The sequence below is a fragment of the Pleurodeles waltl genome, chromosome 3_2, assembly GCF_031143425.1.
Source record: "Pleurodeles waltl isolate 20211129_DDA chromosome 3_2, aPleWal1.hap1.20221129, whole genome shotgun sequence".
Lineage (NCBI taxonomy): Eukaryota > Metazoa > Chordata > Amphibia > Caudata > Salamandridae > Pleurodeles > Pleurodeles waltl.
In genome coordinates this window covers 50,009,171-50,023,271 of record NC_090441.1, presented here as the reverse complement: position 1 = coordinate 50,023,271, position 14,101 = coordinate 50,009,171, and the positions used below count along the sequence as shown (strand labels likewise).

The 14,101-nt window shown below is 43.4% G+C and overlaps 1 protein-coding gene across 4 annotated transcripts in view; it reads right to left on the bottom strand.

Annotated features, from left to right (window-relative positions):
* TAF15 (TATA-box binding protein associated factor 15) overlaps positions 1-14,101 on the bottom strand; it is a 368,603-nt gene that overhangs the window by 110,231 nt on the left and 244,271 nt on the right. For all 4 annotated transcript variants that reach the window (XM_069226735.1, XM_069226732.1, XM_069226733.1 and 1 more), the window contains one exon: positions 5,019-5,128. In XM_069226735.1, coding sequence (XP_069082836.1) covers positions 5,019-5,128 — 110 coding nt within the window. The remainder of the gene's footprint in view (positions 1-5,018; positions 5,129-14,101) is intronic.

The window sequence follows — 14,101 nt, the reverse complement described above, 5'->3', positions numbered from 1 at the left end:
AATTGGTTATCTTTTGCAATTCCCCCACACACACTGGTATTCTGACACACAAGAGAGTAGATGCTTAGGAGCCAGAATATCAAGTAAATTAAGACAGGGTTGTAAAGTACTTGGTCTTGCTTAACTTGATTATGGTGTTCACCGTATTATCCAAAAGGCCTGTGAACTAAAACTTACTGGTTCAGGCGGTAATCTCTAGATGTATTCTGTAACATGATACTACATATTAAGGAGCCAGGCTCATAAATGAAGAAAGGCAGAGTTGTACTTTTAATTTATTAAGAGATGGTTTGAACTTGATTAGGCCGTCCACCGTGACCCAAAACTGCCCGGTTCAGGCTACAGCTACTAAGGTGATCAAGCATGGTATCTTCTTTCTTTTGCGGAGGATTATAGGGATCATGAACATTAGATTAACGGCCAAAGAACAAGTTACTTACCTTTGTTAATTCATTATATGGTAGAGACAATATCTAGCTGCAGATTCCTTACCTTTGGATTTCCCAGGAGTCAGACTGGATACGGAAGCTTTTGAGTGAGCAGTACCCCTGCATGCCATTGAGGTGGCATTTTTTAGGTTCTGCACGCCGTCGTTGGCACTGGAAGTGATGTCGCAATCACCTAAACAGGTGCCACTCAGGCACGTAGACATCAGTTACTTTTCACAAATTTCCACACCAGAAGCACAGAGCCATGAAGTGAACTGAAGAGTGTGTCGAAACTAGGGCCCTGAAAGGGGAGTAACTCCTAGCCCTAGAAATCTGTCCGCAGAGAGGGGAGGTATGGGTGGATCTGTAAGGAACCTGCAGCTAAATATCTTCTTTACCAGATAACCAGATAATGCGAAGGTAAGTAACTTGTTCACCCGACTGAGAATTATAGATGCAGATTCCTTAACCTTTGAATAGAAACCCAACCCATACCATCCTGGCGGTGGGCTGCGGATAAATTTACCTTGACTAAGAAGTCCTGCAGGACCAAATGGGTGAAGTGCCCGTCCCTGCAGACCTGACAGTCCAGGCCGTAGTGTTTGGAACGTGTGTGCAGGGACACCCACTTTTCAGGGTGGCAGATGTCCAGGACTGGAATGCCACGAGCTAATGCTGTGGATGCAGTCCTTTGATGGAATGGGCCTGAAAGCCCTCAGGAGGCTACTTTTTAGCTGGGGCATAGCAGATCTGAATAGAGAGAACAATCCAGCGCAAAATTATTTGTTTCTGTACTGCCGGACCTTCGTAAGCTCCTACATAGCCCACGAAGAGTTGGTCGTCCACCTGGAACTGTTTTGTGCAGTCAGGATAGAACAGCAATGCTCCTTCTGGGCCCAAGCGGTGAAGTTGCTACTCTTCTTTAGAGGGATGTGGAGGTGCATAAAATGTGGGTAGGGTGACAGATTGTCCCAAATGGAATGGGGTCACCACCTCAGGTAGGAAAGAGGCCCAGGTGCAAGACACCACCTTGTCTGGGAACACCATAGGATAGGGAGGCTTTGAAGATAAAGCCCGTGGCTCCCCTCAGAGGAGAGGAATAAACCCCATGTCCAGAGCCCATTTGGCACCTGGACAGGGGGAAAAATTAGCTAGTCAGGTAGACATGCCACCTTCAGGCTTGTACCACCCCTAAGGTGGGCTACTGCGACGTCGTCACAATTTTTCAGAAATAGCCAACTTGGTGATGGCACACTTAGGAATTCTGGGACAAGCTTATGCCCCATTCCCACAGAAAGTGGTCATATAGGGGGTGTAGTGACCCCAAAGGTCAGTAGCCCATTGGCTACTATCCTACACTCCCCTACTGCCCCGAAATTCAGTATTTAGGGTAGGCGCTGGCATCAGAGAACCTAAGAAGACCAAGGACACAGAAGAGCCGCAAAAGCATAAGAGGAGAAAAGCTGCAGCTGACCTGGTACCAACACCGCTGGCCGGTCTGCATCCAGCTTTGAAATCTGAACCAAAGTAGAATCGTCCTGAAGCTGTGACTCCAGAAACCCAGGAAGACTGCATGCCTTCAATAAAGACTCAAGACCCATCATGAACCGCAGACCTGTTCCCCAAAAACCTTCAAAGAAGGAACTCTAAAGCCTCTGGAACCGCCAAAACCGGACACCTGAATCTGACCCGAGGTGAAGTGGACAACTGGTGCCAACAAGGTACCACTGGTGCCAACATGGTTCCCCAGCTCCCCAGAGTCCGAGTCCATCGTGGTTTCACCTCTCATGGACTCCCTGAAGTCACCTGCAGCCTCGGCCTGCAGGTCCCCTCTCCTGCGACCTCTGTTGTGAGAAAAACCCCACACATAGAACAACCACTGCACCCATCGCTTCTGGACCGAGTTGAAGTGGGCCCTCGGTGTCAACAAAGTCCCCCAGCACTCCTGAGCTTGAGTCCAACGTGGGTTCACCCCTCCTGGACTCCCCGACTACGCTTACAAACTCCGACCACAGGACTCCTCAACCACGACTGGTCCAAAACACAAACCAGACACCAAAGGACACCTCTGCACCCGTCGCCCCGGACCTGTGGAGAAGAGGACCAAAAGTGCACCTATGTCCCTGAGCACCCCACATTTGTAACCTACCTATTGGTTGACACCTATTGGTTGACCTCGACTGCCCTCCTAGCCAGAGCGCGCAGCCTTTTTTCATGGAGACTGATCGCCATTGAAATACATTAGGCAACTGACACAGTACTACACCTCTGCACCTGGCCACACCAGTGCCACACACAGTGACCTGTTGCTGTGGTTGTGACCCTTGCCCAATACTCATCTTAAGTCTCAGAGATTGGTCCTGTAAGTTGCCATACAGTACCTGATTGCAGAAATTGTTTTTCCTCCCAAAGGATAACATTGCAGAACTCAGAAATTGCACTGTGTCCACTTTATAAAGCGAAAGGAATTCCTTTTTAAAAACCTACTTACCTCAACGATTTTTCTCTGTTGCCTAAACATATATAAAGATACATGCTATTTTTATAAATTGGTGAGGATCTCCTTCTTGAGATGTGTGTCTCATTTACTGACTACTGTGTGTATTTGTAGATGTCTTGTACTCCTCTGTGTTAAGCCTAAGGCTGCTCGACCACACTACCCCTAAACAGAGCACTTTGGGATTGCATAGCAAGCCCTGTTTACTCACTGGGGAACCTTTGGACCCTTTACACAGTATTCACATACCACATATAGAGGGTCAGCTTCCTACAGTTACAGAAACTATAAACAGCATAAAATATTTAACTATGTGCTGGCTTCACTGATGACCAACTAAAGTGGAATGTAACAGCCAATCGGAGGTGGGGAGGGAAGGGGAGCTATAGTTTTCAAAAGTCCAGAGGCTTCTCTAAGCACAGAGGAGCTTTTTAACCACTTCAGATGACCATATTCACTTATTTCTGTCCAGCGTTCAGAATGGAACTAGTTTGACCTAGCTCCTGTATGGTACACCTTATCTGGAGATTTTACCAGCCTAGTTGCAAACAAATAAAACTACATACATCATAGGCATCCTTCATGGATAACCCAGGTACGATAAAAGCTAAAGATCTCAGTTATAGGCAATGAAAGGACTTTCTTCACTGGAAAAAGCAGTGTCCACAGAAGGGTGAAGAGTAAAAAAACAAAACAAAAAAAAAGGCATTTGCCTAGCTACAAAAATGCTACCATCACCATCAGTCACTGTAGAGCATGGGTTCAGAGGGCAGATGGCGTTCACACTAAATACAGGATGAATTTTGGGTTTCGACACAACATCAGATACAAACTCTGGTGTTGTAAAGGATGTATAGACAAAGAGAACACCTCCAGTGGGATCACAGGAAATACACTGCTGCCCAGAATCATACAAATGCAGGATGGCACAGCTCAACTGAAGCCATGCAGAGGACTTTCGACTTAACAGACATCAACATGCTTACCAAATAGAGTGAAGGGGTAATTTAATGGTGAGCAAACACACAGCATCTGTGAAAAAGGCAGGTCAAATTTGCCAACACTGCAGTAAAGGTTGGGAAACCTTTGAGTCTATGCCAGCAAAGTCTAAGCCAGTGGAGACCGCTGACATGATGGCCTGTCTGCCAAGGAGCTGGCCAGGCATGGCGAAACAGGACTGAGAAAGCAATCAATGGTCCTTTATACAGGGATAAAATCACAGGTAAGTTGGGCCTTTTTTTTTTCAGCTGCTTTGGCAGTATGTTTCTAAAAAAGAAAAACTAATGTCAAGCGAAATGATAAAAACATGGTGGGCTGATCCTGATTGCCATTATTCGTGATAAAGGCCACACAGACTCTTCTGATACAGGTGGAGCTCTAAATGCAGTGTGCAGTCCACCGTCAGGGGAGTAGAGATTAGAGCCACCACTGACATGGCAGTCCTGCTACAAAACTATAAATGACCCTAGTTTTCTAGGATCTTGGTTTGGACTTTCTCTTTACCGGTCACTGCCACAAGTTATCAGTTCTCAAAACTCTGAAGCTGTACCTTCCATAGCCCATCTATAAGCTCTAAGCAGTTCCAAGAGTATGATTATCTCCAAAACGCAAGCAACGTCCTGCCTTATCTGACAATTACATCGACAGCACAGGGTGTTGTATGCATTGACCATCATAATTGTCACATCTGACTTACTGTTGTTCTAGTAAAACATGTAACATGATTCTTTGTGTTGTAACAGTAGGAAATCTCGGAAGCCTCCAAAATGTATTTCACACTCGCATACTCCCTGCACATCTTCAATGTAAAAATACAGAACTTAAATACATGAGGAGAAATGGTTGCTCTCTCAAAACCTGCATAACTGTACTCAATCAAAGATATAAATAATAACCACCAGGGTTCTTGTATTGTCCCAGAGATAACAAGCTAATTTCAATTACACTCAGTTCACACTCATAATGTTTGCTTCAGATGTCAAATATTAAGATACCCTAGGGCAATTCAAAGCAAGACTATGTATTGATAAAGACACAGGTGTAAATGAAAAAAATCAAAACTAATAAAAAATATGGTTAAAGCCCCTGTGTACCTTTATGATGCCAATCTGCTTGAAGAAATCACCCACTTGCTCAGGTGTAACATCTTCTGCAAGGCCTTGCACAAATATGGTATTATTGTCAGAGTTGTCCTGATCACCACCTAAGAAAAAGTAAATATTTAATAGTTATTATTTAAAGACAGAGCAAAACAACAAATATTTTGTGCAACATTCTAAAAGAAATGGTCTTCAATGGAAGTAGGTTGAGTGATAGCCATTCCAAAGCCCAGACGTTCTTAATTAGACCATGTCACAAAGCCTTAAGCAAACATTTGACAGAGGCTTGTAATTTAATTCACAAAATTAAGACATTGAGTTTCGTGTGGCACTTTCCAGGTAAGACGTTTTTTTCTCCTAGCAAAGTACAGAAGAGCAAGCAACGCGACCAAACCTTGCCGTTGCCTCCTTCAAAGACCCCTCAACATCCTATCATCATCTGGAATCCTAGGATGGAACACTAGGACTCCACACCACTACTTTTCCCAACAACCCAAAATAACATTGTGCACCATTTAGAAGAAGACCTAGGAATAATAAACTAAACAGATGCAAAATTAGTACTAGGTACCATGAAGATACACTTTCCTAATATAATGCTTACATAAAAAAAAAAAAAGAATGAAGTAGTTAACATCATTTCATAATCTAGGAATTGTACTGATGTTTTCTTACTTCTTTGACTCCATCTCAAAGCAACTTCAATGGAGTCAGCCATTCGACCAGATTCAAGGGTACCATCAAGCACATTATATCCTTCTGACAAACGTTTTGCACTCATTCTGGCAAACGTGCACTACTACAATTAATCAAGGAAGGAATACACCCACCCATCCTTGAAGCAGGATTCAAACAATACTGAATTTGTATCTTCTATGCCACTTGATATCAAAGACTATCTCCCTTTAGACCATAATTTGATACTCAGCTGAGATTTCAACCTGATCCATCTTCCACATGTACAGATTCATTGAACAGTTTAATAACGGAGTACAGTTTGACAATTTTGAACCATTTTTTAATGTTCAGCAGGGTAACTTGACTCGCACCCAACTCTTCACACCAATTTTCCTAACTGAAACACCCTGTCTCCTCTTTTCTAATATCAAAACCAAATTCCTGTTTACACTTGTTAATTCTCTCACACTTCCTCAAGAACGGCATCATGATTTTTTCTTAAAACCTGCTTTACTCAATTTATTCTTAAACCACCACAGTGCCAACTGTATGCTGGGCTTATGGCCTTTCAACAACTCAAATGGAGAAAACCCAGTAACAGAAATGTGAATAGTATAAGAAAGTTAAGTGGCCAATAATGCTTTACGTTACTCTGAACTCCCACTAACTGCCAGCTAAACAGACTCGATAATTACCTGAATTAAACATTCCAAATGGCCAAAAGATTCAGGATGACAAAATGAATATCTTTTTATGTATTTCAGCAAATATCTCCAAAATACTCTGAACTCTGCAGTGGTAAACTGTGGTCCATTGTTTGATACTACAAATTACAGAATCCCCTGCTTGCAAACTATATCTTCTAGAAAACCAATTGCCACCAGATCAGAAGTCACATTTTCACTGGCCTTATCTCTGGCCATTTGAAAGATGATTCCATGAGACCAATAGCACACTTCACGGTTTTAGTTGGAGTACAGAAGGGACCCAAGATACCAAAACCTAACTTCCTCGAAAGCCCCTCCAGCAGCACCACCTGAAAAGAAGGTGCAACACATGGCTTAGTTCACTTATCACTTTTGCTGCAATGTTCACAAACCTATCAGTGACCCAGTTTAAATCTGGCCATGAAAATATTCACAAGTACACCAGACATGCCTCTGTAGGATAACATGCCTAAGCACATGTGGAGAAAGGCAGCTTTACGCCCCTCTAACCCCCACCAGTACACCATCCACCCAAGCTAGTTCCCCATGAATCTTTGCAAATTATTTAACTTCACCTTTTAATGTTCTTTCACCATTGCATTTCTAAAGACTTCTGAATATTGCTAAAAACTTGATAATTATTTGATCCATTTTTCCTCCAAACATGAACCACTGAATTCGATCACTATTTCAGACACTTAAAAAAAACACTTCACTCTCCTGTTAACACTTTGATATGGATTAACCTGGCAAAGACAGCCATGATATGCAATGAGTACGTTTTTTCCATTTCCAGTAACGTTTTCATTGCAAACACCAGAATATTCTTTAATCTGGCAGTCAACCTGGCTGTCACAATATTCCCATGCTGAAGAAAGTTTATTAACCATTGGCTTGCAATCAGTTCTTAAAATAAATTCAGTTCCCCACAAAAACATACAGCAGTGCTCAGCTGCACATCTACAGGTTGACAATTCCTTTTCTATCACCAAATAATCCTTTTTAGAGTCCCTTAATGCTCTAGAACAGTATGCAACCACTTATGGCTTTTGCTCATCAGTTTGTTGCAAAACTGCACCGAGTCCACAACTACTCGCGTCCATTGACACAATTAACCTTTTCCCAATAACTAATGGTAACAAACTAGGAGCACTCAACACAATAATTCTAAAGCTCTCTTTTGCTCACCTTCCCCACACATACTTCACATTCACAAGAACATAAGAGGTTCAGTTTGTAGGGCATAATCTACAATGAATTTTACTTAAAACTCAATGAGACCTAAAAATGACAACCTGCTTTTTATTCACTGGTTCGGGCACCATCAGAATAGCTTGCACGTGGTCATTTTGAGGTCTAATACCCTATCTGGTGATAGTGTTACCTAAATATTCGGAAGCTCTGAAACAACATTTCTTGAGTTGGGGAGTCAAAGCCTTATTAGTCAAGGCTTGGAGAACAACCCTCAACTGTACATCATGCACCTAAATATCCTTCCCAAAGACAATGACATTGTCTTGGAATGCAATGGCCCCATCAGAACCCTCCAAGGTTGTCCATGATATGCCTGAATACCAAGGCTGCACTCACAAGATCAAAAGGCCTAAGTTTAAATTGATAGCTACCTGTTGGCATTATAAATACATTATGGTGTCTAGAGTTCTAGTCTAAAACCATCAGGAATGAGGCACTGGCTATATATAGTGTTGTAACTACAGCTGTACCCCTCACAGTCAAAAATCATCTTGAGCATATTCGATAGGATATTTTGACCAATTAATGTTGCATTGATGATACTACATAGGTCAACAGACCAAGTTCCCCTGAACTCTTAAGTAAGAATACCACAAAGGCCAAACAGGGTGAGGATTCTACAAGTCCATTCTTGCACAGATCCCATAAGATTTCTTTGAACCTCCCCCTATAGACAGTGGAACATTACAAACTTTATGTCTTATAGGTCCAATGGTTTCTTCCAGTATTATATGATGCACAAACCCTTTATATTGACCTAGGATGTCTGAAAAAAACAGAGTTCCTTTTTAGACTTGAAATATAGGTGTTAGTTTCAACAAGGTGACTATAACATGCACCATCAGTGTCAGGGTTAACAACAAACTGAAGGATCAGCTCCTGGATCCAATATAATGCCCATCTCTTCCTGGTGTGACCATTCAAAAATTGTGTCATCTTTATCAGCCATGCACACTATGACCTTTGAAACCCAGGTCGGAGCAAAAATATCTTAGGATATTTATGTAATGCCCCGCGTGTCCCTCAGGGCATATATCAATGGGTAATAATTTTGCCCTATCCATAATTTACAAACACGATTTAAGTTTTGTTTACCAACAGTATCCTTACTCAAGTATTATCAAGTGAAATTAGACGGTTTAGAAGGCTCTTGCCTCTCCTCATTAGCTCCATACTCAATGCAGCAGTAGGATCCAAATAAACGTAATCAATCTTGTTATACTGTACTTATCCTACCACCCTTGTACTGCTGTCAGAAATGCTCCTTTTTCCTAGATCTATAAAAAAAATTGCCAGCAGTTGGATATTTTTTTAATTTCCAACATGACTAATTCTGCCATATCTGCAGCACACATTAGCATTTTATGTTCACTTTTTCACATACTTATCCTGCGTGTCTTTCTTGATGACAAATGCTTCAATACGTTAATTTCAAGAGCCCCTAATTTCCTCAACAAACTTCTCTGAATGTTACATACTTTTGCCCAGTTCAATAGCATCCGAAAGTGTGAAATTAGGGGTGGGCCACAGACATTCATGTATTTTTTTTTATCATTAGTTCTCATCAAATCTTGGACACAGAGAACTTGATCACATTTTTCAAACCTGCAATTTGCAGCTAATGGGCCTGATTACAACTTTGGAGGACGGTGTTAATACCACCTACCGTATTACGAGTCCATTATATCCTATGGAACTTGTAATACGGTAGGTGGTATATCCGTCACATTTGGGACGGATTAACACCTTCCTACAAAGCTGTAATCAGGCCCAATGTCTGAGTGCAAAAATGTAACCCTAAATGCTCTCCTGCACACTCTGCTCCTACAGTAGAATTTAAAACGTTCCATTATAGTGTTACATTTCCAACCAACCTGATTTCCAATGGCTTAACTGCATATTCAAAAGTGTTCAAATTGACATCATTAGATATAGTAAGCAACAATTTGAATTGCATCAACTCTGCGTCATCTAAACATTGCATACCATAATGCCCCCACTCCTCTCTCCATTACTACAACGTACATCAGAAACATTTCATACCATAATCCCCACTCCATCATAGGTTCCTCAGAAGATAAAATACAAGGTGGAATTCGTATGCTAGACATGTTACATATGGTGCTTAAACATAAGAGAATAAATCAACTAAAATAAAGTAGCCACCGTTGTCAATACAGGGCATAGTTTAGATAGTAGCAGGATAAAAGTTAAGTGACCGCTCTTAAGAGTACTGATCCAGAAAACCAAAGAACTGAGGCAAATTGTCTCCATAGCATAGATTTAATCAGTGTCAAATTAAGTCACAGCATTAGTGACAAAAAGTCCCTTCGACTCACACTACTTGTCAGTAGCACTCTGAAATATTTCACTTTGTGAAATAATCATGCAGTTATCATAAATTTCCCGTGGAAATGGAGCTCTTTGCAATGGAACATACGCTAAATGCTACTGAAACACATACGGAAGCGCTGATGTAAGCTGGCACTTTGAGGCCCGCACAGACGTGTCACAGCGTCTTGATGTCAAGCCCCAAAGCCATACCTAATATGTTTAAGATGACACTCACATCCGCAGAGTACAAGTAAGTGCTCCTTCGAAGGTATACACCAACCACAAGGCCTGCAAATGTGTTTCACATCTTTCCATATACTACCATGAACTGAAGAGTATGAAGACTTCTTAACACTGCTCCTGTTAGCCTGCACAACATCCTCTGAGCTATCTTTAGGACCAGAAACTCAAATTGTCCTCTCTGCAACCAGGCACCCTGTGGGTGTCACTGGTCATGATTCTAGGTAATCACTAAGACTTGACACTAGCCTCATGCTTGCTGCTCCTGGATTCTCTCACCATCCATGTCACTAGTACTCAAAAGCAAAACACAGTGACACTCTTTCCACATGAGGAGTTTTAGTCTCGTAGCAGGTTCCTCACAAAAGTGAAGAGCAGCACACAATGCTACCATCTCTTGCAGGTGCCTCATTCATAATAAACCCTCCTAAAAACATTCTATTGTTTTGAATTCTAATATGGCACAAACACAATTCCACATTTAATATGTGGCCTAGTACAACTTGCAAAACTTAAAGATCTATGGTAGAGTGTAGGCTGTAAAGGTTTATCCATGTTCTACACATGCTTTTGTATCTTTAGCCACATTTCTGTTTGAATGTCATTTAAATGCTAATGAAGAATCCTACTTGCACTGAATTTGTGACAACCTAGGCACACTTAAGGTGAGAATAATGTTAGCCATCAACTCATGTTCTCACTTTATCAAATGACAAAAGAATGTTATTGTAAGGAAATGCCTCCTTGGCATGGTTACCCCCTGACTTTTTGCCTTTGCTGATGCCAAGTTATGATTTGAAAGTGTGCTGGGACCCTGCTCACCAGGCCCCAGCACCAGTGTTATTTCCCTAAACTGTACCTTTGTCTCCACAATTGGCACAACCCTGGCACTCAGGTAAGTCCCTTGCAACTGGTACCCCCTAGTACCAAGGGCCCTGATGCCAGGGAAGGTCTCTAAGGGATGCAGCATGTCTTATGCCACCCTAGGGACCCCTAACTCAGCACATACACACTGCTTCACAGCTTGTGTGTGCTGGTGGGGAGAAAATGACTAAGTCGACGTGGCACTCCCCTCAGAGTGCCATGCCAACCTCACACTGCCTGTGGCATAGGGAAGTCACCCCTCTAGCAGGCCTTACAGCCCTAAGGCAGGGTGCACTATATCACAGATGAGGGCATATGTGCAAGAGCACTATGCCCCTACAGTGTCTAAGCAAAACCTTAGACATTGTAAGTGCAGGGTAGCCATAAGAGTATATGGTCTGGGAGTCTGTCAAACACGAACTCCACAGCATCATAATGGCTACACTGAAAACTGGGAAGTTTGGTATCAAATGCCCACTCATGCCAGTGTGCACTTTATTGTAAAATACACCCAGAGGGCATCTTAGAGATGCCCCCTGAAAACATACCCGACTTCCAGTGTGGGCTGACTAGTTTTTGCCAGCCTGCCACACCAGACATGTTGCTGGCCACATGGGGAGAGTGCCTTTGTCACTCTGTGGCCAGGAACAAAGCCTGTACTGGGTGGAGGTGCTTCTCACCTCCCCCTGCAGGAACTGTAACACCTGGCGGTGAGCCTCAAAGGCTCACCTCACCCCCTTTGTTACAGCGCCACAGGGCATCCCAGCTAGTGAAGATGCCCGCCCCTCCAGCCACTGCCCCCACTTTTGGCGGCAAGGCTGGAGGAGATAATGAGGAAAACAAGGAGGAGTCACTCCCCAGTCAGGACAGCCCCTAGGGTGTCCTGAGCTGAGGTGACACTTACTTTTAGTAATCCTCCATCTTGTAGGAGGAGGATTCCCCTATTAGTATTAGGGATGTGCCCCCCTCCCCACAGGGAGGAGGCACAAAGAGGGTGTATCCACCCTCAGGGCCAGTACCCATTGGCTACTGCCCTCCCAGACCTAAACACACCCCTAAATTCAGTATTTAGGGGCTACCAGAACTGAGGAAGAGAGATTCCTGCAACCTAAAGAAGAAGAAGAAAGACTGCTGACCTGAAGCCCTGCAGTGAAGACAGAGACGACAACTGATTTGGCCCCAGCCCCACCGGCCTGTCTCCCTAGTTCGACAAAAACTGCACCAGCGGCGCATCCAACAGGGACCAGCGACCTCTGAAGCCTCAGAGGACTGCCCTGCATCTAAAGGACCAAGAAGCTCTCGAGAACAGCGACCCTGTTCAAGAAACTGCAACTTTCTGCAACAAAGAAGCAACTTTAAAGACCCCACGTTTCCCGCCGGAAGTGTGAGACATTCCACTCTGCACCCGACGCCCCCGGCTCGACCTGCAGAAAACTAACACTACAGGGAGGACTCCCCGGCGACTGCGAGCCCGTGAGTAGCCAGAGTTGACCCCCCTGAGCCCCCACAGCGACTCCTGCAGATGAAATCCAGAGGTTCCCCCTGACCGCGACTGCCTGTAACAAGGGACCCGACGCCTGGAATCAACACTGCACCCGCAGCCCCCAAGACCTGAAGGAACCGAACTCCAGTGCAGGAATGACCCCCAAGCGACCCTCTGCCTAGCCCAGCTGGTGGCTACCCCAGGAGCCCCCCCTGTGCCTGCCTGCATCGTTGAAGAGACCCATTGCTTTCTATACAAAAACCGACGCCTGTTTGCACTCTGCACCCGGCCGCCACATTGCCGCTGAGGGTGTACTTTCTGTGCCTGCTTGTGTCCCCCCCCGGTGTCCTACAAAAACCCCCCTGGTCTGCCCTCCGAAGACGCGGGTACTTACCTGCTGGCAGACTGGAACCGGGGAACCCCTGTTTCCATTGAAGCCTATGTGTTTTGGGCACCACTTTGACCTCTGCACCTGACCGGCCCTGAGCTGCTGGTGTGATAACTTTGGGGTTGCCTTGAATCCCCAACGGTGGGCTACCATCGACACAACTTTGAACCCTGTAAGTGTTTTACTTACCCGTGAACGTAACAAATACTTACCTCCCCCAGGAACTGTTGATTTTTGCACTGTGTCCACTTTTAAAATAGCTTATTGCCATTTTTGTCAAAACTGTACATGCTATTGTGATTATTCAAAGTTCCTAGAATACCTGAGTGAAATACCTTTCATTTGAAGTATTACATGTAAATCTGGAACCAGTGGTTCTTAAAATAAACTAAGAAAAAATATTTGTCAATATAAAAACCTATTGGCCTGGAGTAAGTCTTTGAGTGTGTGTTCCTCATTTATTGCCTGTGTGTGCACAACAAATGCTTAACACTACCCTCTGATAAGCCTACTGCTTGACCACACTACCACAAAATAGAGCATTAGAAGTATCTCTTTTTGCCACTATCTTACCTCTAAGGGGAACCCTTGGACTCTGTGCACACTATTTCTTACTGTGAAATAGTATGTACAGAGCCAACTTCCAACAGTTATCACCTGTTCATGAAAATGTAGGCAATGTTTTAACAAAAATATAAAAGTTCTGGTTTCTTACACTCCAAATCCCGAACAAACTGTGTTAAGCTTAGCAAATGTACCTGTCCAAATTTTTCTAGGCACAACTTAGTGAAAAATACATGGGGGAAAATTAATGGAACTGGGGAATATGTTAAAAAAATCAGGTGTTTTAACTACGACTGTGCACATTACACACTGCAGTGTTTTAATTTCTCTGGCCAAGCTTACTTCACAGACATACCAGCTCAATAAATAAGGGTGAATGTCATCACCCAAAAATATTTTCAGAAATATTCTCAACATTTTTCTACAAACTTTAGAGGGCATTAGGTTAGTTTCAGTACAGCAGCAAGTTAGTGAGAAGATAAATAAGCTTTTTACTTCACATTAGTTAAAATGCCTGCCCAGAGCTCCTCCAGAGGGTCCCTGGGTTCTGCCATCTTGATTCCAA